Source organism: Saxophila tyrrhenica, assembly GCF_035928015.1.
Source record: "Saxophila tyrrhenica strain CCFEE 5935 chromosome Unknown scaffold_6, whole genome shotgun sequence".
Taxonomy (NCBI): Eukaryota; Fungi; Ascomycota; class Dothideomycetes; order Mycosphaerellales; family Extremaceae; genus Saxophila; species Saxophila tyrrhenica.
This window is the reverse complement of record NW_027041738.1, coordinates 1,267,793-1,289,952: the sequence shown is the minus strand read 5'-3', so window position 1 is coordinate 1,289,952 and position 22,160 is coordinate 1,267,793. Positions and strand designations below refer to the sequence as shown.

At 54.4% G+C, this 22,160-nt stretch overlaps 8 protein-coding genes across 8 annotated transcripts; 5 read left to right on the top strand and 3 right to left on the bottom strand.

The window, feature by feature from the left end:
* Positions 1–438: 438 nt before the first annotated feature.
* Positions 439–1,264, bottom strand: LTR77_004584 (uncharacterized protein; the record flags this gene model as incomplete). Its single annotated transcript, XM_064801838.1, has 2 exons — positions 439–1,106; positions 1,159–1,264. 2 exons carry the CDS (start codon positions 1,262–1,264, stop codon positions 439–441), a joined length of 774 nt encoding a protein of 257 aa, XP_064660468.1.
* Positions 1,265–2,576: 1,312 nt separating this feature from the next.
* Positions 2,577–4,850, bottom strand: LTR77_004583 (uncharacterized protein; the record flags this gene model as incomplete). The annotated part of the gene is made up of 4 exons (XM_064801837.1): positions 2,577–2,820; positions 2,876–3,675; positions 3,724–4,524; positions 4,578–4,850. 4 exons carry the CDS (start codon positions 4,848–4,850, stop codon positions 2,577–2,579), a joined length of 2,118 nt encoding a protein of 705 aa, XP_064660467.1.
* Positions 4,851–6,328: 1,478 nt separating this feature from the next.
* Positions 6,329–8,732, top strand: LTR77_004582 (uncharacterized protein; the record flags this gene model as incomplete). Its single annotated transcript, XM_064801836.1, has 4 exons — positions 6,329–6,585; positions 6,719–7,617; positions 7,712–7,878; positions 7,929–8,732. The coding sequence occupies 4 exons, from the start codon at positions 6,329–6,331 to the stop codon at positions 8,730–8,732; spliced, it is 2,127 nt and encodes a 708-aa protein (XP_064660466.1).
* Positions 8,733–10,752: 2,020 nt separating this feature from the next.
* Positions 10,753–12,092, top strand: APR1_1 (aspartic proteinase precursor; the record flags this gene model as incomplete). The annotated part of the gene is made up of 2 exons (XM_064801835.1): positions 10,753–11,333; positions 11,381–12,092. The coding sequence occupies 2 exons, from the start codon at positions 10,753–10,755 to the stop codon at positions 12,090–12,092; spliced, it is 1,293 nt and encodes a 430-aa protein (XP_064660465.1).
* A 746-nt stretch (positions 12,093–12,838) lies between these two features.
* On the top strand, positions 12,839–13,505 carry LTR77_004580 (uncharacterized protein; the record flags this gene model as incomplete). Its single annotated transcript, XM_064801834.1, has 2 exons — positions 12,839–13,476; positions 13,499–13,505. 2 exons carry the CDS (start codon positions 12,839–12,841, stop codon positions 13,503–13,505), a joined length of 645 nt encoding a protein of 214 aa, XP_064660464.1.
* A 1,455-nt stretch (positions 13,506–14,960) lies between these two features.
* LTR77_004579 (uncharacterized protein) lies at positions 14,961–16,104 on the top strand (the record flags this gene model as incomplete). Its single annotated transcript, XM_064801833.1, has 3 exons — positions 14,961–15,773; positions 15,840–15,951; positions 15,980–16,104. The coding sequence occupies 3 exons, from the start codon at positions 14,961–14,963 to the stop codon at positions 16,102–16,104; spliced, it is 1,050 nt and encodes a 349-aa protein (XP_064660463.1).
* A 1,141-nt stretch (positions 16,105–17,245) lies between these two features.
* Positions 17,246–20,305, top strand: LTR77_004578 (uncharacterized protein; the record flags this gene model as incomplete). The annotated part of the gene is made up of 1 exon (XM_064801832.1): positions 17,246–20,305. One exon carries the CDS (start codon positions 17,246–17,248, stop codon positions 20,303–20,305), a length of 3,060 nt encoding a protein of 1,019 aa, XP_064660462.1.
* Positions 20,306–20,966: 661 nt separating this feature from the next.
* Positions 20,967–21,908, bottom strand: LTR77_004577 (uncharacterized protein; the record flags this gene model as incomplete). Its single annotated transcript, XM_064801831.1, has 1 exon — positions 20,967–21,908. One exon carries the CDS (start codon positions 21,906–21,908, stop codon positions 20,967–20,969), a length of 942 nt encoding a protein of 313 aa, XP_064660461.1.
* Between the last annotated feature and the right edge of the window lie 252 nt (positions 21,909–22,160).

The following is a 22,160-nucleotide window of genomic DNA, read 5'->3' as shown; positions in this document are numbered from 1 at the left end:
GTGGTTGTGGGTTGTGTTGTGTGGTTGGATTGAAGAGCTGTTGTTGAAGTTGTGGTGGATGTAGGTGGTGAAGAGGAAGATCGTTGTGAGGGAAGGAGAGGTTGATACGGAGGTCATGCACGGCCCTGACATCATCTGGCCTCTAGCTCCACCCGCAGGTGGCTTGAAAGCCAAGTTGGAAGCAGCTCCCACGCCGATCGAGACCAGCGCCACACATCGAGCCATTGGATCATCTCGTGTTTGCATGTGATCGTGCGATGCTTTCGAGATGCCCTACAACCTTTTCAACCATTTTTCACACAGGAGAAAGAGAACGTCCAAGATACGGCATTGCTCTTCGACCTAGGAGGCATTGAAACTTCTCCTGTTCACCTACGATCACGAAACGCTCTGATACCTCCCTACAACCTTTCATATCACTTCCTCCCCCAGAGAAGCCTACACCCGCGGCGTCCCCCCATCTCTCTCCCGATCAATGCCCTGCTCCTCCGGCTTCCACCCACTATCCTCCCGACTCTGAATCACCTCATGAACCTCCAACCTCCCCTCCATAATCTCCTTTCCATTCACCAAATCATTCTCATCCGCCCTTTTCTTTCCCTCGTCCTCGTTAGCAGCAATACCACTCTCCACATGCCTTTTCATTAATCGCTGCCTCGCGACGTCTTCATCTACTTCAACAAACCACAGCTCGTCCATCATCTCAGCAGCCTCCTTCCATTCCGGTGCGCCGCTGCCTAGGGAGAGATAGTTCCCTTCCATCATGATGATGCGGGCTGTTCGCGCGATGGGTATGTCTTCCGCGACAGGATCTTTGACAGCGTGGTCGAAGCTGGGGGCGTAGATGGTGCACGTTTCTGGACAAATTGGCTGGCGGAGCTTCTTCACGAGCTCCAGGAAGGCTGGTGCGTCGAAGGTGAAGGCGGCGCCTCGTCGGGCGTGTGCTGTGTGAGGGTCCGGCATGGCGGACAGTTGGGCCCGCGTGAGGTGGTAACCGTCCATGGGCAGGAATGTTGCGATGCTGGTGTACGATTGTAGGCCAGGGTGAGTTGCGCAGTACTTTTCATTCAGTTTTGAGGCGACTTTGGCAGCGAGTGTCGTCTTGCCTGTTTTTCTTTTCAGACTGGAACATCTATTCAACTTGCAATATTGTCCTACCTGACCCGGGTATGCCGCTCACGGCAATCATCAATCTTTTCGACGCTGGAGCATCTTGGAATTTGTCCCATGTTTTCTGAACTAGTCTCTCGACTTGCTCTTCCATCTTGAGGCTTTGAACACAACAGCGGAAGTGGAGTTACAAGCCGCGGGCATCTTTGCTCGTTTTCAGGTTGAAGGAGCTTACGAGGGGACTTGGTCTTGCTGTGCTTTTGGTGCTTATCACCCCGCCCTGGAAGCCGTGACGTCGGCCCATTACAAAAACATGAACATTGAGGGACACCAGGTACAGTATTTCCGTTCTCTCGCTTGTACAAGATCGCAAAGTGCTTTTCGGTGGACTTACGTTCGAAGTAATGGGTTGTTAGTCAAAGCAAGACGTCTTTCCTTTCTCCGCGCAGAATGAACCACGCTTTCACTTCCCGTCCACCTACCTCTTTTTACCGAGTCCAAAAGTAAAACTAAACTCTCTCTGGCAGGCGGATGTCTTCCGCAGCCCAAGGCGAACATGAAAGGCACAGAAAAAAGGCAAAAAGAATGAATCGCAAGACTCTGATGTTGATGAGGGCTGGTAGATGGTCAGCACAGAGTTCCACTGCGCAATAGGGCAAAGCCGCGACGAACTTTGAGAACCAAAGGACTGGAAGTATAAGATCAAGAACCTCGGTAAGGGGTTGCGGTGCAGGCTGAGTATGGAAGGCAAGTGAGGAAAGAGACCAGAACTGGCAAAGCAATGGCAAAGAAGCAAACACCGAACAATCTCCGCAACGGAGGCCTGTGGTTTCTCCCAGCTCCTTGAGCACCACCCAATGCTTTTGGCCAAACAGATGGTTGTTTCGGCAGGCCGTTGTATTGTTAAAGCTGGTGGAGCTGGTTTTAAAAGGCTATCTTATCAACTTCATGATGTTGCCGCAGTTTGCTAGTCGAAAGGGCCGCAACGCTGGATGGATGGAGCAAAGGATCGAAGCAGATGGAGTACTCCAGTGATCCCAAGTCAAAGCTGCGGTGGAAGACTAAGAGCCGATGTTCACGACATGATGAGAAGTGAACCGATGGAGGGAAGTGCTGGTCAATGCGATCTCATGATTTGGTTGCTAATCTGCTGTCTGCTTCTGCTGTTGGGTAAGGATACATTAGAGAGATGCAAAAGTTCTGTGGTGACGGTAAGGACAGTGGGCTCACGGCCACGATCGCCGGTGATGTCTCCTCGCTGATGACCCCTTCAAGGTCCCAATGCCCATGGTGTCCTCTTCAAGTTTCCAATGCCCATGATGTCCTCCGTATCTGTTCACAAATGCTGCCGTCAAGTAAGATGCTGTCGTCAAGTAAGATGCTGTCGTCGTAAGATGCTTCTCTTTCCATGCCTTCTCTCAGAACCCACCGCATGCCACTCAACGTCTTGCTCCTCCGGTGCTCCTTCAGCTGATGTCCATCGGATCGGCCGGCTCGTCGCCTTGAGGAATACTGCGACGAGCAGTCCGCTTCTCATGAAAGGTGATGTCGTTGATCAAGGTTGTCTTGCCGCGGAAGGGGCGACATGATGGGTGGTAGAGGTGAGTGAAGTAGTGGAAGAATGGTGCAAGTCCGACGTGGAACTTCATGAACCGTATAAGCTTCGAAAGGCACAGGTAGGCGTAAGGACGATTGGTTGAGATCTCCGACCTGCAATGGTGTCAGCACAGTCAGTCACACATGGTGCGGAGAAGGGAGAACTCACCGCTCATTCGGGAACCCGATGCGAGCATCGATGACAGAGACACTGATGCCAGAAGCTTGCTTGACGGCGTGCTTGGCTTGATCCTCGCGCGAGATGTCGAGAAGCTCAACTTGACTGGTGCAGCTCGGATGGCCGCAGTCGCTGGACCATTTCAAAAGCTCTGCAAACCAGCTCTGGTGGTTGTGCTTGACCATGCTGTCCTGTGAAGTGTGAGTCTGGGCCACAGCACCGATGAATGCGCCGCGGAACATCCTTGCCAACTCGGCGAAGAGTACACGGGCAGTGTGCTCCATCTTCATGTCGGCGACCGTCTTCTCCTCGTGGTTGAATGATGGGTATTTGGCTCTGTTCTTTTCGCTGCTCTGGGAGATGGCCTCCATCGCGCGAGACATCCTGATTGTCTCCATCTTGGGGTCAACATGCCCCTTGAGTAGGCCTGCAAGGTCCTCGAGGAGGCGATCAAGAACAGTGCAAAGGATGCCAGGCTCCTCACAGGCGCCGAAGAGGAGGGAGAGCAAGGCGTACAGGCGTCTCATGGCAAGATCGATGTCGTCTTCGGTGGTCGAGCGCCTGAAAAGATCCTTTTGCCACATCTCTGCAACGATGCAGCGAACATGGACGACATTGTCTTCAAGAATCGAGAGATTGTGCCTCCCAATTGTCTGCCACATGTCTGCACCACGTTTCGTGTTGCGACAGATCAAAGGGCGTTCGGTCAATCGCTCGAACTGTCTGAAGACGAGCTCAAAGTCCTGACCGCGCTGATCTGGGGTCCACGAGGCTGACATGGAATGCAACCACTGGTTTGGTCAGTCTAGTGTGATGAGACGAGAATGGGATGGACATACCTCAGCACTGTCGGCCTCATACTCTGCCAACGTCTTCAGGTCCACGAACTTCAGGCCAGAGAGAGTGCCAACATCTTGAATGTCAGCGAAAGCACGCTTTTTCACAGCTGTCTTGCGCAACCAAACACCAGATTCCCACTCCAAAGCTTTCTTGCCGTTGACGTAGTCAGGTTCGAAGTCTTTCAGTGCCATGAGCTTCTTGATGATGTCAGCAACCTCTTCCTTGGTGACCTCTGAAGTGGGTTCTTCGTCGGAAGGTTCGTTTGGTGATGTATCGGCTGCACCAAGGTCAGGGATTGTGCCACCCAGGTCCCCAGGCATCTGCAGGTCGAAGGCATCGTCGCCCATGTTGTGCAAAGACTGTTGCGGCGGGACAGCCTTGAGAAAGCCGTCTAGCATCTGGATTGCAGCTCTGTCCAGAGCGGAATCCTTCGAAGGAGCTCGGAGTTCTGCCTTCGCCTCATCCAGCATGGTGAGCTCATTGATGACTGCCTGACGCTTCTGTTGAGCTGATTCTGTGTCGCCTTCGGACAAGCAGTTGAGTATATCCGTGGCAAGATGGTATTGGGCAGTCGTGAGATCGGAGACAACAGTCCTCAGCTGTAGCCGAGTAGTGTGCAGCTTGAAAAGCTTTTGACGCTTGGCGGTGGTGTCTTTGTCGCTGTATGTGTCGAAATCCGGAATCCGCGTGCGGATTGCGGCAATGTCGGTCTTCGGCTTGTGGTAGACCTCCAGAATGAGATTCTGTGCGTCTTGCACAACGTCGTCCTTGTTCAGAACCCACCATTGCCGGATCCAGTCCTGTGGCAGTGTTAGCTATGAATAGGATCTGCGGACATTAACGAGCAACTTACTCCGAAACTCTTGTTCACAGCGTAACGTCCCCTACAGTAGACCTGAGCGAGCCAAGATCCCACGATTGAATACTGGTCAGGTTGGGCTTGTGTCTGTATGAAGTGTTGGACGAAGTGGGGGGTGGTTGCCAGGTGCATAGCAATGGCAGGACGCCATTCGTCCCTGTTGACCTTTGTGCTGTCGATTTCCTCTTCGCCTTTGCGTGCTTTCTGCATGTCCACAAATGGGAGACACGACGCGTACTCAGGCGTGCCAGCCTTTCTGGGAGACATGACTGCCTTCGTGAGCGAAGAAGGCCGCTTGTCTGTGTGCTGAGGTTCGAATGATGCAGCCAGGGAGCTCACAAGTCTTCAAGTATGGCGAGAGAGCATGAGCAATCAGAGCATCAGGAGGCAAAGAACAGAAGACAGAAGCTTCCATGCACAGGACGTTTGCATATCTCTCAGATCCTGCATCGCATCATCTTTGCCATTCCAACGGGTCTTCTCGCACACAAAGCCGCATGGCAAATGACCACTGCAGCACGACTGGCGTCATAATGCCTGAGACATGGCAGAGCAGCCGCTAGATTCTTTGCAAACACGCCCCTACCTAGAGAACTGCAGGTCACGGCGCCACAGAAGCACCACACTATGGACTCATATGCGGAGCATGAGACAAGCCCACCTTAGAACAAAGGAGCTGTCGTCTGCAGTACCAGTAGCTTTGCCAGGTCTCGTCAAGACGGCTGGGTACCATTGAGTCAACGCCACGGATAGCAGCAGAGTCCCGTTGGGAGAGACCTCAGCCAGGAAGAGCCAACATGCGTACGGTGAGATTACCGGGTCGCTACAGGATAGGCGTTCCAAAGGCAACTGGAACCTCTGAGTATGATCAGTCCAGCTCCAGCCTGCATAATGGATGCGATTGAAGCTGGCTCCGTATACCGCGAGACACCGGCCTTTGCGCGATGGTAGTAGAGTCCTCGTTGAATACCTGCCTTTGTATGCGTCTCACTCGAAAGCTTTCAGCGTCCGGCTGTTGGGCTGCCGGAAGAGTCAAACGTACTCTAAGATTCCGCTCGTGCATGAGTTAGGGGTATGGCTTGTTGCAGTGTTTGCAACGCAGGCCGGCTTCCGCAGGGCTGGGTCCAATTTGGTTTTGTCGTCGATGCAAACTGGCTGAGTCGTCTATGCAGACAGCAGAACTGCCGCCTTACGCTGCACTCACCCTGTGTGGCAACGTATTGCCACAGCAGGCAGTGCTAGACCCGAAGATTAGTGCATGTCCGGGCTTTGTTTACCTGCATTTGACGTCTCATATTCATGCAAGAGCTATCACAATCTCTGCACCCGAGATGCACCCATCCGCCCTCACCTGTGCGGGCACCCGCCGGAACCAGAGATTGGCCTGCTTAGTGACCCATCAAGACGTATCACAGTCGCCTACTGCCGTGAGGCTGATTCATTGGTCTTTGTCACAGTCAGTGCGTCTGTGTCTTGGAGAGCTCATCGCAAGTCTTGCATTAGCATTTTGCGGTCCAGAAGCAAATCTGGAGTCTGACCAACAAACTTTCCTCTTCTGACTTAAGAATATCCGCCAGCGCCATTGCTAGTCCTTCCAACCATACTGATCACAATACTCTGACTCTATCGTCTTTCCAGCCGATCTGAAGTGGCTCATTCATTCGATCTATTACGGCACCGATACAGAAGCTGATCTCCGGCAATGGACCCTTTCGCTGAGCTGCGTGAGGATGAGGCCCTGAGTGATGGGGAAGATCAACAGCTCGTCCCGAGCAGCATCGTTGAGTGTCGCCGGTGAGTCGTCCACCATTTGTTGGTCGATCGATCAGGAATTGACATTCAGCGACAACAGCCTTTACAACGACTATGCCGTGGAGCCGAAAGTCAATCAGCTACGCGCTGATGGGAAGAATCCCCTGGTGGACTTGAGGCCAGAGTGGATGGAGAAAGTGACCGCGGCCATCATGTCAATCCCAGCTTTCCAGAAGGCGGTTGTTGAGGAGTAAGTTAACCCTCCCGTTCCCCGTACAGTTCTCCAAGACAAGAAGACGGCATCCACTGCCCGTGGGCCCCCTGGAACTATGACAACTCTATCGTGTGCACGAGATCTCTTGCTGACGCTCCTTCGAAATTAGGCACCACTGTCCCGGCCTGCTGAACTTCGCGGAAGCATCAATTGAGAACGACTGGGTGGTGTCGGTGTATCTGAGAGGCTTCTACGATTGCTTCGCCAAAGATGATGATGATGCCGCCCTTGCGTATGTGATGGACTTGGTCGAAGAAGCCAAGGGGAAGGCCAAGAGTGCGGTCGAACTGATCATCAAGAAGCACGCCGCAATGGAGATCAAGAACGTGCACCAAGGCGGCGACGTCAGCGAAGCCCACCCACTCCCTCCAAAGCAGCATCAGATCTTCGTCGCTCGCCTCCTTGACCTTTCGAAGCATGAGAAGGAACTCGACTCCTGCCGCCAACAGCTGTACACTGGCTTGATGTCCATTCCAAAGCTCAATCACAGGACACCAATCTCCAGCACCGTCGACTCTCTGAGGGCCAGATTTGGTACTGCGACAATGATCGACTCTTACGGAGAACAAGCCCTGTCACTACTGCTGGAGCAAGTCGAGATGACGAAGAAAGCCAACAGACCAGTAGTGGTGCCTGTCGCACATGAGGCTGAGCTTGATGTCAAGGTGGCAGCAAAGCTGAAGCAGACAGGGTTCCAAGCTCTTTTCGACGACGAGGTTGGCATGGAAGATGATGAGCAGGCCGGCGATCCATCCGACAGCTTTGCTCATGATCCAGAGGTCGACACGTTGATGTCGACCTTCGACCCTACTGCCGAAGAGGGAGCTGTGCGGCGATACATCGAATCCTCAGAGATCTGCCAGCACATTGTGTTCTATCCTGTCTTCGCTAACCCCGATGGTGCGTTCAAGATCAGCGAGCTTGCCACGGCAACACGGACGGCGGTGAAGGGAAAAGGCAAGGCGTCGAAGAAGGGGAAGAGTGCTGACGAACTCGTGGATCGTCCAGGTGAGGTGCTCTCACCAGCTGATGTGGCGAACGCCAGAACAACTTGTAAGTCTCTTGGTTGTGCTTCGCGAGGGTGACTGCTGACACGGTGCAGCGAAGAGGCTCTTGCGGAAGTACACCGGATTCAAGGCAGGCAGATTTGCATCTAGGAAGGAATGGGAGGAAGCTGCTGCTCGGATGGAAGCAGAGAGCCCCCAGCTTGAAGCAAGCATCCAGACTTCGGAGGCCGTTGTGCAGTCCTGTCTCCAGTACATCGATAAGGTGAGTCGTCTGCACATCCTTTGCAGCGGTATCTGCTAACAAGTCTCCAGAATCCCCTCGACTTCATGGACATCGAGGCCTTCAAGACATCCCTCCAGGATTTCCTGAGCATGACAGCCCGCAACGAAGATGCGTCTTCTGCTGAGAAGTCCAACAACAACTTCATCATGTTCTCACCACTCCAGTTGTTCGACAACTGGTGGCACTGCCGCTGCTACCTTGCCGTCCTGCGCATTCGCGTCATCGGCCACAACCAGAGGATGTCCATTGTTGATGACTGCGAATTCGAACTGGCAGTGCTGTTGAGCTTGGTACGTGTGGGCGCGGAGGACCCTCTGCTGTGGCTTCCTGTCGTCGATTTCGCACTGCGCAAGCTTTGGCGTCGAATGACAGAAGCCATGCGTACCGAGACCTTCATTCGCAACGTCTTCAACGAGCTCACACTCTTCATGCATGGGGCAGTCGTGAATGCTTTTGTGTTGCGTTGCGAGCAAGGCACCCAGTCGCCGGACCGGCTTACGGTAAGCAAGCGGAACGCCGCACAAACGCGGTCTGGCCCTCTGGTCATCTCGCTAACATTGCCACAGAACGAGTGGTACCCGCTGCTGTTTCAATACCAGAACAGGTGTGCGAACGAAGACTGTCGCTGCTTGCTTCCAGACCCAAGCGTCATGAAAGACAACATAGTCATCAGAGGCATGCTGTCTTTCGGTACGGACGATGCCCGGGTTGGCAACCGTGGTGTTCGTACGCTCGTGTCGTCGAACCGCACCCAGGGCTACCCATGCCTGTATAGTGCTGCTTGGGGCTGGTCGTTCGTATCATCCCGCCACCTTTCGTCCAGACGGAGCTGATTTGGATCACAGTGCCACTCCGGAGCTCGTTTTGCTGATCTGCTGGTACTGCAGACTCTACCACAACAACACCTGCAAGCACCACCGTGGCAAGCCCTCCATTGCTGCATTTGCTTGATTGTTGAAGTATGGAAAGTCGTTGCAGCTGGAGCTGAGAAGTTGAGCCATCATTTTGGGCGTTTTTGTGGGGACCGGTTGGACATGCATTTTTATTGATCTCATCTCGGCTCTTGCTTCACTCGAACACATTGACGATTGTGTCTTACAGTAACGAACGGCCATCGCTTATCACTCATGCTCAGATACATAGACAGGAAGACAAACTCTCTCGCATCTTTACATTGCATCATCTCTCACCATTGCTTACTGAACTTCCTGCCTTTTCTGACCGCGCTTGGGTCTTTCAGAGATGTTCAACCAAAGACGAGCGGACAGCATTCCATGCCTGCTACGTGAAGCAGGGCGCTAAGCATTATCGACTTGCCTGGTGTATCACTAGCGCGGTTAGTGGTACCACTGGGAAGCCCGGCAACGCTGGAAACGATGCAGTCCGCGCTCTGTGGGCTCTGCCTTGAGTCTTTGACACCGGACACTGGACATCATTCGGCAATAGGCAATACCGAGCAAGCTTCCCGCCGACCGCCTGGTGAAGACAGCAGCACATATTCCTTTTGCGAGACTTTGAGCGCCTTCTTATTTAAGGCGGTCTTGACGCTTCGCCGGGAGATGAGGCAAGGAAACGATATTACCAAATGGATGAGCGCTGCCAGGATCGTTCGTCAGATCATCGCCAACATCACCAAAGTCGACGACCACGATGTACGACAACGAGACAAGGTCGTTTTGAGTCTCAATCGATGTGCTAGTGCTGAAGCTCACTACTTACGGGCTTGATAAGGGCTTCATCAGAAGGAAGTGGTAAGCTATATTATTCACTTAGCAGGTAAGGTAAAGGCATTGTCCATTTCTTTCCACTGAGGGCGTCTGTTCGAAAAGGCTATCCAAAAAAGAAAATGACGGATCTGGTTTCAGTATACTCACAATCGAATGACTCTTTTCTGTCAAGTTCAAAAGTATCGCTTAAGCATCCAGGCAAGAGCAAGAACCCAGTATGGCCGACAGAACATGGACAGCATGTGACATGTGCAAAAAGAGAGAATGTTGGACATTGTGATGTTGATGAGAGCTGGTGGGTGGTTAGCACAGGTTTCACTGAGTAGATGGGAAAGCCGCGACGAACTGGGATTCGAACTGATTGGTTCGTTAGAATGATTGACAATCGCCAGATATCAATGGTGCGCATACCCCACGCCCTGAGTGGATGTCAGTCAAAGGTCAATCAATCGAGCAGGCGAGGTCCTCACCTTTCGGACTAGCGATTAAAGAGAACCTTAAGCTAGCGCCTTAGACCGCTCGGCCATCTCACCGTTCGATGGACAAGACGCTTCGATCAATATTATATAGAAAAGGCTCAAAAGTGCCGAGGTTGAGCCGGATCGATGGAATCGGCAAGCCGGAGAAGCCGAAGGTGACCTTTCCGAGCTTCCCTCGCTTCGTTATTTGCTCACATTCACTGTTCTCTGGCTACTTCCTACTCAGCCCTTTCAACGACCTCACATCGATCCACCTAGCCTCTCAATCACCACACAACGATCACGAGTACCCGTACGATGCTTCTATATCTTGAAGAACCATTGTCCCATCGAGCAGAACCCCTGTTGCCGTTCGATCGTTGTCCGCCCTGTTCCTGTTTCCCCGACCGTCGACCAACGACCCTTACTTGTCCTTCCCTTTCATTTTCGATATGACTACCTCCAAAAGACATGCCAGAATGCCTGACTTCTGGCTAAGCCTCTGCTCTCTATACTACCTATCGTGTCTCAGGATCGATCCTCTTCATGTTGGTGGCGTGGCGGTGCCGCTTGGACCTCCTGGGGCCAGCCTGATCGTACAACATCACCTTGCCTTCAACTCCACACATTTGATGCGGTAGGTACATTCCTGCTATCAACTATCCACCATGAAGCCATCGACAGTCGCTCTATGCGTTTATGCAACCACTGCCTCCGCCGGGATCTTTAGCGATCGTTATCCAGCCAGGAGTCTATTCCCAGCTGACGCCTTGCCAATCGACGAACACACTTTCGCGTCTCTCCGAAAAAGAGACCTACAGCAACCCTTCACCTCCCAACAACTAATTGAACCAACCTCCCACCCAGGCACCGCCCGCCTCGAGATCGAAAGCTGCCTCTTCTTCGGCCTCATCCCCTTCTACTGGACCAACCTAGCCCTCGGCACCCCAAACCAGGCCTTCCGCATGATCCTCGACCTCAACTATGGTGGTTTAATCGTTCGTAATCGCGACTGCGATCCTTTCTCGTGCGGCTTCGGCTTCAACTACACCCATGACGACTCTTCTACCTGGCATGATGAGGGAGAGACGTTCATGCTGCATCTGGACTCGCAGTTTGCGTACGGGAACGTCTCAAGGGACGACGTGCAGCTTATCAGCCTCAATGTCACCGATGTGATATTCGGAGAAGTGGACGATTTTCACGGGGAGAACTTTTTGTTCTTGACGATGAAGCACTTTGCTGACGGGTATGCATTCCCTTCTTTCAACTTTGAGCTTCATTGACAGTTATTAGTGCCATTGGGCTGGGACCACCGAATGCTTCTATGCCGTTGTATACCGACACGATGGTCCCAAACATCATGTCGAACGTGGTATCGCAGGATGTCCTACAGAAGAACATCATGACCCTCGACCTACCATGGAACGGCGGAGAGAAAGGCTCACTCTATCTTGGAACGATCCCAGAGGAAGCAGCAAACTCCGATGAAGTCCGGATTCCGTTCTCCAACGCCACGACCGACCTCCTGCTCAACACCTGGCAGGTCAGTGTAGACAGCATCTCCACATCCAACCAAGACTCCGACAGAATCGAACTACCCGAAGTCTACGCCACCTTCGAACTCGGCGCGGGTTTCAGCTTGCCCAGCGATATCTACGACCACCTTCTCGAATCTCTAGGGGCGGAAGACAAAAACTTCCTCTTCCCCATATACAACTGCAGCCGCTGGGACGACATGCCCGACCTCGTCTTCACATTCTCGGGCGTCGACGTTGCTCTCACGAAGGAGGACTACTCCATACGTGGATACTTTGGGCCGGGAGATTCTGACGAGGAGACTTGCGGGGTTCTGCTGCAGCAAAATTGGCGAGATGAGCTGCCGGTGGTCATTGGCGTGGAGTTTCTGAGGAAGTGGTTTGTGGTGTTTGATATGGATGAGGGGGAGCTTGGACGTGAGTGTCTCCCTATCGAGCCGGGAGTAGAGGGTTGTGCTAACGATGCGTAGTGATCAGTCGAAGCTAGCAGTGAGCTACGGCGAAGTATTGTAATGACGGGTGGTGGACTGGAGGGACGACAGCGTCCGTAAGATCGATGTGCAGGTTACGCTCCCGGTTCCATGGCAGGGAGATTGGTCTTTAGATGCATCGATGCAATGCTGTACCAGTCATGACTGCGCAAGGCGCCGCCTCGTTCCTGTGGAAACATTCGTATATCTCTCATGCTTCACCCGTGTCGATCCTAGTGGTGAAAAGTGACCATGGTGTAGTGTCAAACTCTCCATCAGGATTGAATGTTCGAAGAATTCTGCGATCTCGAAAGTTATTATCCACCACTGGGGCGCTTCTGGCCGTACAGGTAGTCCAGAAGTCGCCTGAAATCTTGCCAAATACTTGTGTAGTCGCACAGATCAACGTCATAGTCCAAAAATGGTCTGTATCAATGTCGTCGTCCGTTGCCCTTGTATCGTCGCGGTAACCCCAACCCTAACCCCGAAGTTAAGTTAAGACTGGTGTCGTCCGAGGCTTTCCGCCCCAGCCTCTTCCTTGAAAGCTCCCACGATGCATTGACCTGCCAGCAGGGCAGCGCCTGCCACGGGAAGTAAACAAGGCCAAGTTATCTCACTTCCTATTTCTCATTCATATGTGTCCTCCTCTACCCAGGAAGGTGAAAGAGTTGGAGTCCTGACCTTGTGACACTGATCATCCCCCACGATCAACTTCGCGACAAAGTGAATTCGGATTCGCAGATCTCATGAAGAACATCAACGCTCTCCTAGCGCTGCCCGCAGCTCTGCTCAGTGCAGTTGCAGTGCAGGCTCAAGAGCTACAATGGCCATACAACCTCCCACGAACGGCCAAATACTACCCGAAGGACGAGGCGCATGTGAAGCGGGAACTCGCAGCTCAAGAGCGATTGGCGTGGCGGGCTCCGGCAGGTGTGAGGAAGATGGGCGAAGATGAAGGGGAGAAGTTCTGGATGGGTTACTGGGACCTACGGATAACAGACGATCGACCGGAAACAACTCGCGACGAGCCTCTGGGAGACGAGAGTGGGAATGCCACGATAATACCTGCATTGCTCCCGGCAGTTGCGCAACATCTCGAGAGATACGAGAGATATGACTACGGCCACTTACGGCGCATGATCTTCGAGCGCGACTTTCAGTGCCCTGGAGGGACCTACTCTTGCGACTCCATCGGCGAGGACGATCTTTGCTGCAACAATGGAGACACCTGTGTCTCGACATCCGATGGCATAGGCTGCTGCCCATCCGGCGCATATTGCGGGGAGGAAGTGTCGGACTGCGACACGAATGCCGGATATACCTCATGCCCTCACAGCCCAAATGGCGGCTGCTGTATCCCTGGCGCCGCCTGCGAGGGGACAGGGTGTGTGCTATACGGCACGCAGACCGTGACGCGTACGCTGGACACTGCAACGGAGACTACTGGAGTCAGCTTCACGACCCGGACTGCCTCAGGGAGAACCATCACAGTTGCGCTTCCAACAACCGAGATATCCGTCTCCACGAAGACGATTACTCTCAGCGCAAGCGGCGATACCACAACTCGCACAGTCACATTCTCCGGCGAATCTTGCCAGAACGGATTCTTTTCGTGTCCCGCAAAACTCGGTGGCGGCTGCTGCCCAACAGGTCAAGCATGTTCGGACGACGGTACATGCCCAGACACCACCACTGCTACAGCTGGCCCGCCAGTCCTGCCAACCAGCCAAAGCGTCTCGCCGCAAGATGTGGCAAGCTCGACGACCACCACTACAGTCACACCCGAGAACTGCCCGACAGGCTTCTATGCGTGCTCAGCAGTCTATCTAGGCGGATGCTGCCGCGTTGGAAGGGACTGCCATACCACGTCCTGCCCGCCGCAGGACACAACGACGGTCAAGGGTGGCAATCCGTCCATTGCTGTCACAGGAGGAGGAGGAGGAGCGGCTGCGGGAGGGTCCTGTGCGAACGGATGGTTTGGATGTGGTGCAGATCAGAACGGCGGTTGTTGTCCGAGTGGGTATGAATGCGGTGTTCAAAGCTGCTCAGCGTCTGGCCGGACGGACACCGCGAAGATGGCTCCTAGTGGTGGAAGTAAATTGAGATGGGCTTGGGGGTTCATGGCTTTTGGAGTTGCTGCAGGAGTAGGAATGGTTTGGCTGTGATTGGATCTGCTGGAGATGATACCCTTTTGATATATCTGTGAATACCGCAAATCAATGATGGCATGCATTGGATCGTCCTCCTCGAAAGAAGACCATTACACGCCATCGCACGTACTGACAACCTCTTGTTAGAAGGGCCGACTCTTGGAGATGGACTTTCACATGCTGGTGGCCCCACTATGGATTAGAGTTTTGCTAACGACTCTGGCCCGCACTAGGGCCCGTTTGGGCTGCTCGAACTCAAGCTCAAGGTCAACATTCGTGACTTCCACCGTAAGAACCATTGCCATTGCCGTGCCATTCTCCGCCGTAGGACTCCCATTGCTGCCAGTGCAGCCACTGTTCTATGCTTGCATGCTAATCTGAGGCGGAGGACAGGCACACATTCACTACATCGCGGCCATTGGGCCATTGGCATTCTCCGCGTGAGCATTGAGTTGCAGCAGCGAGCACAGTGAGTACAGTGGCATTGAGAATGCCGTTCTGTGGGAGAACGGACAGCTGATCGCATACATAGGCTCACATACCTGCACGCATTCTCCGACGACGTCCTTGCCCGCCCACCTACACTTCCTGAGCCGCTCATATCCGACCAAACGCGCACTCGAGAAGGAGCGTTGCGAGCACATCACCAGGCAGCAGGCTTCATGGATCGCCCTCCTAGGCGACTCCATCGAACGCCTTGCTGAAGAAGCACCAGACCATGCCCGCGCCAGACGACAAGGACATGGACAAGAGCAAGAAGACGAGCATGGAGTCCTCAAAGAAATCGCAAACCACCCCGCAGAGCTATACGGCCTCCCTCCTCGCCGACAAGGATGCGAGGGCGTTTATGAAGAAGTACCGAACGGAGATTGCGGCCTCCACGTCCTCACTACTATCCACTTTTGCGGCATTTCCACTCGACTTCACCAAATCGCGTATGCAAAGCTACGAGACGACTTTCGTACACACAGTAAAAGATGCCTACAGAGCTGAAGGGATAAGGGCCTTTTGGCGAGGAGTCGGGCCACCTTTGGCGAGTGTGACGCTGGTACGGACCGTCAGCTTCAGCATCTATCAACGCGCCAAGTACGCCTACGATCGGAGCCTCAAAAGCATGTTCGGCCAAAGCCCACTGGAGCTGGCAAACGCGCCAGGAAGCTACCCGTCCCTCCTCACAATCGCCTGCTTCGCGCCTGCAGGTGCAACAGCAGGAGCATTCATCACTACCATGTCATGTCCGTTCGAGCTGACGAAGCTTAACGAGCAGCTGGCCGGCAAAGAGGCTCGTCAGGGTCCGTCGCCGACAGAGCCAGTTCGAACGGGTGCGTGGGTGACTGCGAGACGCATGGTGCGGGATCGCGGGTTCATGGGGCTGTACGCTGGGTACCGGCTGCATTTGCTACGCGATACGATTGGGACGGCGATCTACTTCACGACGTACGAGAGCGCGAAGCAGTTGATGGCGAATGCGCAGGGAAAGAGTCCGACGAGTCCTTACGCGGTATTGCTTGCGGGAGGGTTGTGTGGGATTGTTAGCTGGGCTGCTGTGGGTGGTGTATCTCAATACGGACAGGAAGCGAGCTGACCACGAGCACAGATCTACCCTATCGACGTGGCGAAAACGCTGTACCAGAAAGCCCTCCTCTCGGCAGGCTCGGGATATGCGGCACGGCCGAAGATCAGAGTGCTCTCAGCGGGCTCGTACAGAGGTTCGTTCAGCTTTCATCTACGTCCCAGGAACCACGGCTGACGAGAGTGGATTAGGTCTCGGCGTGTCGGTAATGCGCTCCTGCATGATCAACGCAATCTTCTTCAGCAACTTTGAGATGATCAAGAAGCGCATCAACGCTGTCGAAATCTGAAAGGGCGGCTACTGTGGGATTGCAGAATGCTCAGAAAAGCTGTTACGGATGTGCAAAATGGCGTTCAGATGAACATACAGACGCGATTATCGGTGGAAAAGCCCAGCAATACCAGGCGGGCGATGTGTAACGGCGTATCAGTCATGTGAAAGCGAGGGGACTATGGCGATGGCGCTTGGAGTACTGAAGGCATAGACCGGTTGAGAGATGCTCCCGGCAATGAAGTGTCATGTTAAGGGAGCGAGAGAGTGCTGAGACTCCTCTGCATCATGAGCTCGCAATCAGTTCGAGTCGATATGTGGACAATGTAAAGCGATTATTGAAGCGCTCTTGAAGCAATGACTGGGTACTCATGATTGTCTGTACCCCCATCAATGCTGTCGTGCATAAACGGGTACCCGCCTGTTCGCTCGTGGAATGCCATCCACAAGCACGTGGTCCAGCTGTCCTCACGATTTCGAGGAAGGAACGACAACAAACAACTTAAATCCAACTTCACCCGTTCCAGAACAGGCCACCACTCTATCCGTACCAACTTTTGATGTGCTCGAGCATGAATTTATCCATCTTCATGCACTGTGAACAAGGTCAATCCTGCCGAGGGCGAGCTCATATCGCCAGCCACTCATATTCCTCCAAAAGCGACGTCGCCCCAACAACGTACCCTGCAAAACATCGCGTCCCGCGACGGCACACTCCAAAGCCACAACTGCACGCCGCCATGGAGAACGTCGGTCGCATTATCCGCTTATGGTGTAGCTGGCGAACGATAAGGGCCAACGGCGTCTTGTTGCGCAATTTGGACCACGCCTCGCGGCTTTCCCGTATCCTCGTGGCTGGGCTGGCTGACAAGGGTTTTTGTTGATCCCTGGGGTTTGGGCCGTGTGGGATCTGGCCACCCTCGTGTGAATGTCTGCCTCGTTGTTATTTGCTGTGCTGTCTGTCATACCTCCTACTAAGCTGGTGCTCTGTCTTACGATTCACTTCGACCCAATACTGCGGTAACTACTGGACGACTGGCGCAGCGTTCAAGGCTCGAGGACGTCTCTGTTTACGCTGCAACGACCTCGACGACCATGATGCTGTAGCCCGAGACAACGACTCATGACCGCATAGCTGGGTCTCTTTCCAACACGTTCTTATGAGACATCTTCAACGGGCACTGGGCCTGCTGGCTCTTGCCCGTCTTCTACATGGCCAGGCGCTGCCGTACAACCCGACCCAGCTGTCGCTGCCGACCAACTCCTCGACGCTGTACATGTTCCGACCTTCTTCGCAGTCGCCGAACCAAGCGCAGCTTCTGACGCTCGATATCTCGGGCTCACTTTCGTCGGGATCTTTACCTTGGAAGACAGTATCCGAGACACTACCGTTCTTGCAGGAGGATGAGGCGCTGCCCTACACACCAACGGTTCAAGAAGATGGGAGCATTACGGTCACTACGGGCAACTGCTCGGAAGGAGCGGAAGGACTGCTGCTATGGAGGTACAGCAATGATGGCGGTAGTTGGACGCAGTCAGAAGCAGGAATCAACAGCATGAGCGATGCTGTCGGCGCACAATACCTTGCAAGCAGCATTGCCTTCTCAGAACTGGTGAACAGCTCCCTGGAGACTACGAACGTCTACGTCTTTGGTGGCATGTGCCCGACCGGAGCAACATCTACGAATGCATGGCAGGGCGCAGCTGAGTACTCCAATTCCATGCTGACTTTGTCTCCTGCCGGCGATGATGCATCAACATACCAGGTGAGTACTCTGGAGAATCGTGGACCGCCCATATCGCAGGCCGGCGTATCGATCACGCCGCTCGCGCCGACATACACCTTGGACTCTTCTGGCGATCCACACACGCAACAACAGGACTTCGTACTGCTAGGCGGCCACACACAAACAGCTTTCATCAACACCTCGTCGGTTGCCGTATTCTCGCTTCCACAGCAAAGCTGGTCTTTCATGCCTGTGGAGCAGCCAAGCGATGCGAAGAGCGACCTTGTCCGGAGATCGAGCGCTGAAGTCACACCGAGATCTGGCCACACTGCTGTCCTTTCTGAGGATGGCAGCAGTATCGTCCTTTTCGGAGGCTGGGTTGGCGATGTGAATACGCCTGCGACACCTCAGCTTGCCGTACTGAAGCTCGGAGACGGATATGGTGGTAGCGGTGACTGGAAGTGGACCATCCCCTCGAACGCGAATCAAGGACTATCAGGTAGCGCTGGAATCTACGGACACGGTGCGGCAATGCTTCCTGGTGGAGTGATGATGGTTGTTGGAGGTTACGAGATCTCGACCGCCACAGCCAGGCGCTTCAGGCGAAGCTCTTCTGCCAATACCTCGAACTACTTCTACAATGTCACTTCGAACACATGGCTGGACTCGTACACCGTCCCGGCTGGTCAGCAAACACAGTCGTCATCAGGCACAGGACCTCTCAGCACCACCAGCCAGAAGGTTGGTTTGGGTGCTGGTCTGGGTGTCGGGGCTGCGCTGTTGATCTCCGTCGTTGGCGTTTACTTCTGGTATAGCAGGAGAGTGAAGAGTGCTCGAGAAGACCGAGAGCGAGCTTTGCTCACGCATTCTTCAGACGGTTCTTCCTTTGGCCAGATGGAGCAGCCTTTCTTGGACACTGGCGGCATCGACGGACGAGGAGGCGAAGGCTTCGCTCTGGGTAGATTCTGGCCCGCGCAAGGACAGCAACATCCACGACCTCCACCTACGCAGCACACCACCGGCGTGTTCGTGAACGTGCCTAGTCCGACACGTGGCCTGCGTCGCGGCGTGGCTGCGAAGAACTACCAGTATCAGGCTGCACCACGGTACGACGACAACAGAATGAGCCACGGAAGTGGTAACATCCATCCCATCGCCGAACAGGAGAACGAGGACGAGGTCATGTCTATCAAGTCCAGTGGTGAGCAACTGGACGACGCAGAGGCGAAGCTGAGAGAGATCGAGCGGGTACTCCATGGTGTTGAAGACCCCTTCGTCGACCCAATGCCAAATCCGCTGGGTAGCCATCCCGTTTCTCCAGAGATGGGCGAGACTGAGACAGTACGACGGGTTCCTACTGGTGCAAGTCGATTGGTAATACCGGCAAGAAAACCTGTACCCGGCGCCTCACAAGCTCCGAACTGGATTGCAGAACCCGAGTTGGAAGAGGAAGGCGGTGTTTCTCCTTCCAGGACAGAAGATCGAACCTCGTCAACGTTGAGTGAGATGTCACAGCGCTCTGCAGTCTCTAATGACTCTATTCAACGGACCATGTCGACTCGCACAGGAGCCATACTCGCTGCTGCAATGGCTTCTCAACGGAGATCGGTAGTGCTAGATGGCCCACCTATACAGGAGAGAACACAGACGATGTCTACCGATGCCTCTTACCGCCAGACTCGCGCCCGCTCCTCTACCGCCGGCTCGTTTACTCCTGGGATGCTTGATATGGCCGAGCGCGACTCCTTCACAACCGCGAGAACGAACTTCGCGCAGCTCCAGAGCGAAGGCGAAGCACTCCTTGGAGGCCGACCGCCGTTGGACCCAGATGACCCATATCAACGTGCCATGGCAGCTCAGAACCCATCACAGCCAACCGCCCAAGCCCCCTCGTACTCCAGAGGCGCGCCTCCGATGGCTTCTCGTCGTCGACCAGGTCTGCTTGGAAGCTTGCGCCGGGTGCTCAACGTCGCCGAGCGCAGCTTCAGCTTGACTGGCTCAGCAGAGCAGTACAGAGACGATCCGCAGAGCACCTCTTCCTCCCCAACGAAGGAACGAGGCGGTATGATAGGCCAGACCCCGCGACGCGCCGTCTCTGATGGGGGCGCCTTGCTCCGCCAAAAGCGCGGCCAACAGGACTGGGACGAAAAAGACTGGGCGCCCTACCGCGACAATCCTGAAGACTGGGGCGAGCCGGCTCCTTCGGTCGATAAGCGACAAGCGGAAGAGGATTGGGACGTGGAGGGTGCGGCTAATAAGCGCGACTTTCAGGTTATGTTTACTGTTCCAAAGGCACGACTTCGCGTGGTTAATGATGACATGGATCGCGCGAGTCTGCGGAGTGCTAGCGATAGCGCCGTGAGCCGGAGCGGGAGCACGAAGGAGCTGCGAAGGGAGGAGTCGGTGAGGATACAGAAGGGGGCAAGTGAGGGACTGCGCCTGCCTTCTACGGAGGAGGAGAAGGAAGAGATGGAGAAGGAGAAGGCGGCTTGATGATTTGGACTGCTCCCCTCAGCCTTTCGAATGAGGCTACTGTCGATGTTGGTTTGGGTTATATGGGATTGGAGGAATGGCAATGGAGATACCAGCCAGGTCAGCGAAGCGAAAGGTGTCTGGCGTTGTCAATTATTTTGGATCATTTTGGTGGATCTTGTAGATACCGTAGCAGTATGAAGTATGGTCCTGTAGCCTTGAACATCATTCATCCTAAATGCGTGAATTCGTCTCTCATCTAAAGTAGCATCTCAAGTCTCTTCTCACGACGTCAAAGCTGCTTTGTCTTCGGCGTTGGAACGCCGCGCTCTCTGCGACGGTTGCCGAGTGTGTCGTCGCTCTACTCGCTCCCCGACCGTTGCATAGCTGAAAGCTACAAATGCTGGTAGTAGAAGTGCTGGGTGTCGCCTTCGGGGCCATGCCGCTGTTTCGTCCCGGGTACCGTCTCGACTGGTATCCACCTTGTCTCAGGCGGCGCATCTATGTAGAAGCACTTTACAGCGAACCGTGACGCTGTTTATGCGGACGGTCGATGGCCTTGCTCACGGCCTCCGACACAGTCTCCTCGACTGGCATCCACCACAGCCTTGCGATTGAAGGGCCACAAGGAGTCCTCCAACCCTTGGTTGAGTATACATCTTGCTGCAGCTCAGAGCAAGTCCTAGCTACCCCCTCTGAAAGCGTCTCCAACCCCATCCGGCAAGTTCTCGCTTCCCCCAATACCACTCCCAGTATACCTCCCCCCCATCGCCTCTTCCCTCCTCTCAGCCCTCTCCTCACCCGAAGGCCGCCGCTCCCCGACCATCCAATCCTCCATCGCCAACCACTTACTCCACCCCTTCTCCGCTGCCATCAGCTCGTCCACCTTCGCGTCTTCCATCGGGCTCATGTACGGCACGCTCTCGTCCGTTCCATCGCTTAGTCCACTGCCATTATCGTACTGTTTCTTGCAGCTCCTAAAGCCGCCGGCTTTGGTAGCGAACAGGTAGTTGCGGCGTTCGCAGTCGAGGTGGGGGAGGATGCCGCGGGTGTAGTCGTCGCCGAAGAAGCCGTGGAGGATGGGGGCGCGGTCGAAGCCGGTTACTACCAGGCGGCGGATGTAGGGGATTAGGGAGATGAAGACGGGAGGTTGGGATGCAGTGGCCGAGGGGGAATGGCCATTGCGGCGGGCGTCGGGGCTGAGGTTGGAGCCGGTGAAGGTGAAGGCGTAGTTGTTGGTGTTGCCGTTGGTGGAGCCTGCTGGAGCGTGTCGAGAGGATGTGATAGGGTTGGTAAGGTGCTGGAAAGGTAGACGGATGTTCATAAGAGCGCACAGGGCTTGGGTCGCATGCTCGTGTTGAGCATGGTCGAGGAAGAAGCGCTGGCAAGACTGGTATGCTGGGTACCAATCTAGGATGTCGAAGTTGGGGTCTCCGGTCAACGGCGGCGGTGGCTCGATGCGCTCGGGTTGCTGACGTGCGGAAGGCATGAAGAGGCTTTGAATCGCTGGTAGTCTTCGAGTCGGTTGTTGGTGAGACGTGTAGGATGACGGGCCAGCGCCGTTTTGATCATATGAGTACTGCCCCGAGCCCTCGAAGCCGCCGTTATAGCGCCTGCCGGCCATTGGGACCGGTGCAATATATTTGGCTTGATTGGGAAGTTAATGCAGAGCTAAAGAGAGTCGAAGATGTCATACAGCCGTTGGGCTGATTGGGGTCAAAGGGAACGACAAGAACGAACTTGCATGTACTGATGGGTGAATGATTGTGACTTCATTCAGTTGACACGCGTCTGGTAACCATTGGCAAGGTGTATCAAGGTCCCGCCTGGAAAAATGGTCCAATGTTCATCCTTGTGGTTACGTTCGAGGGGACCC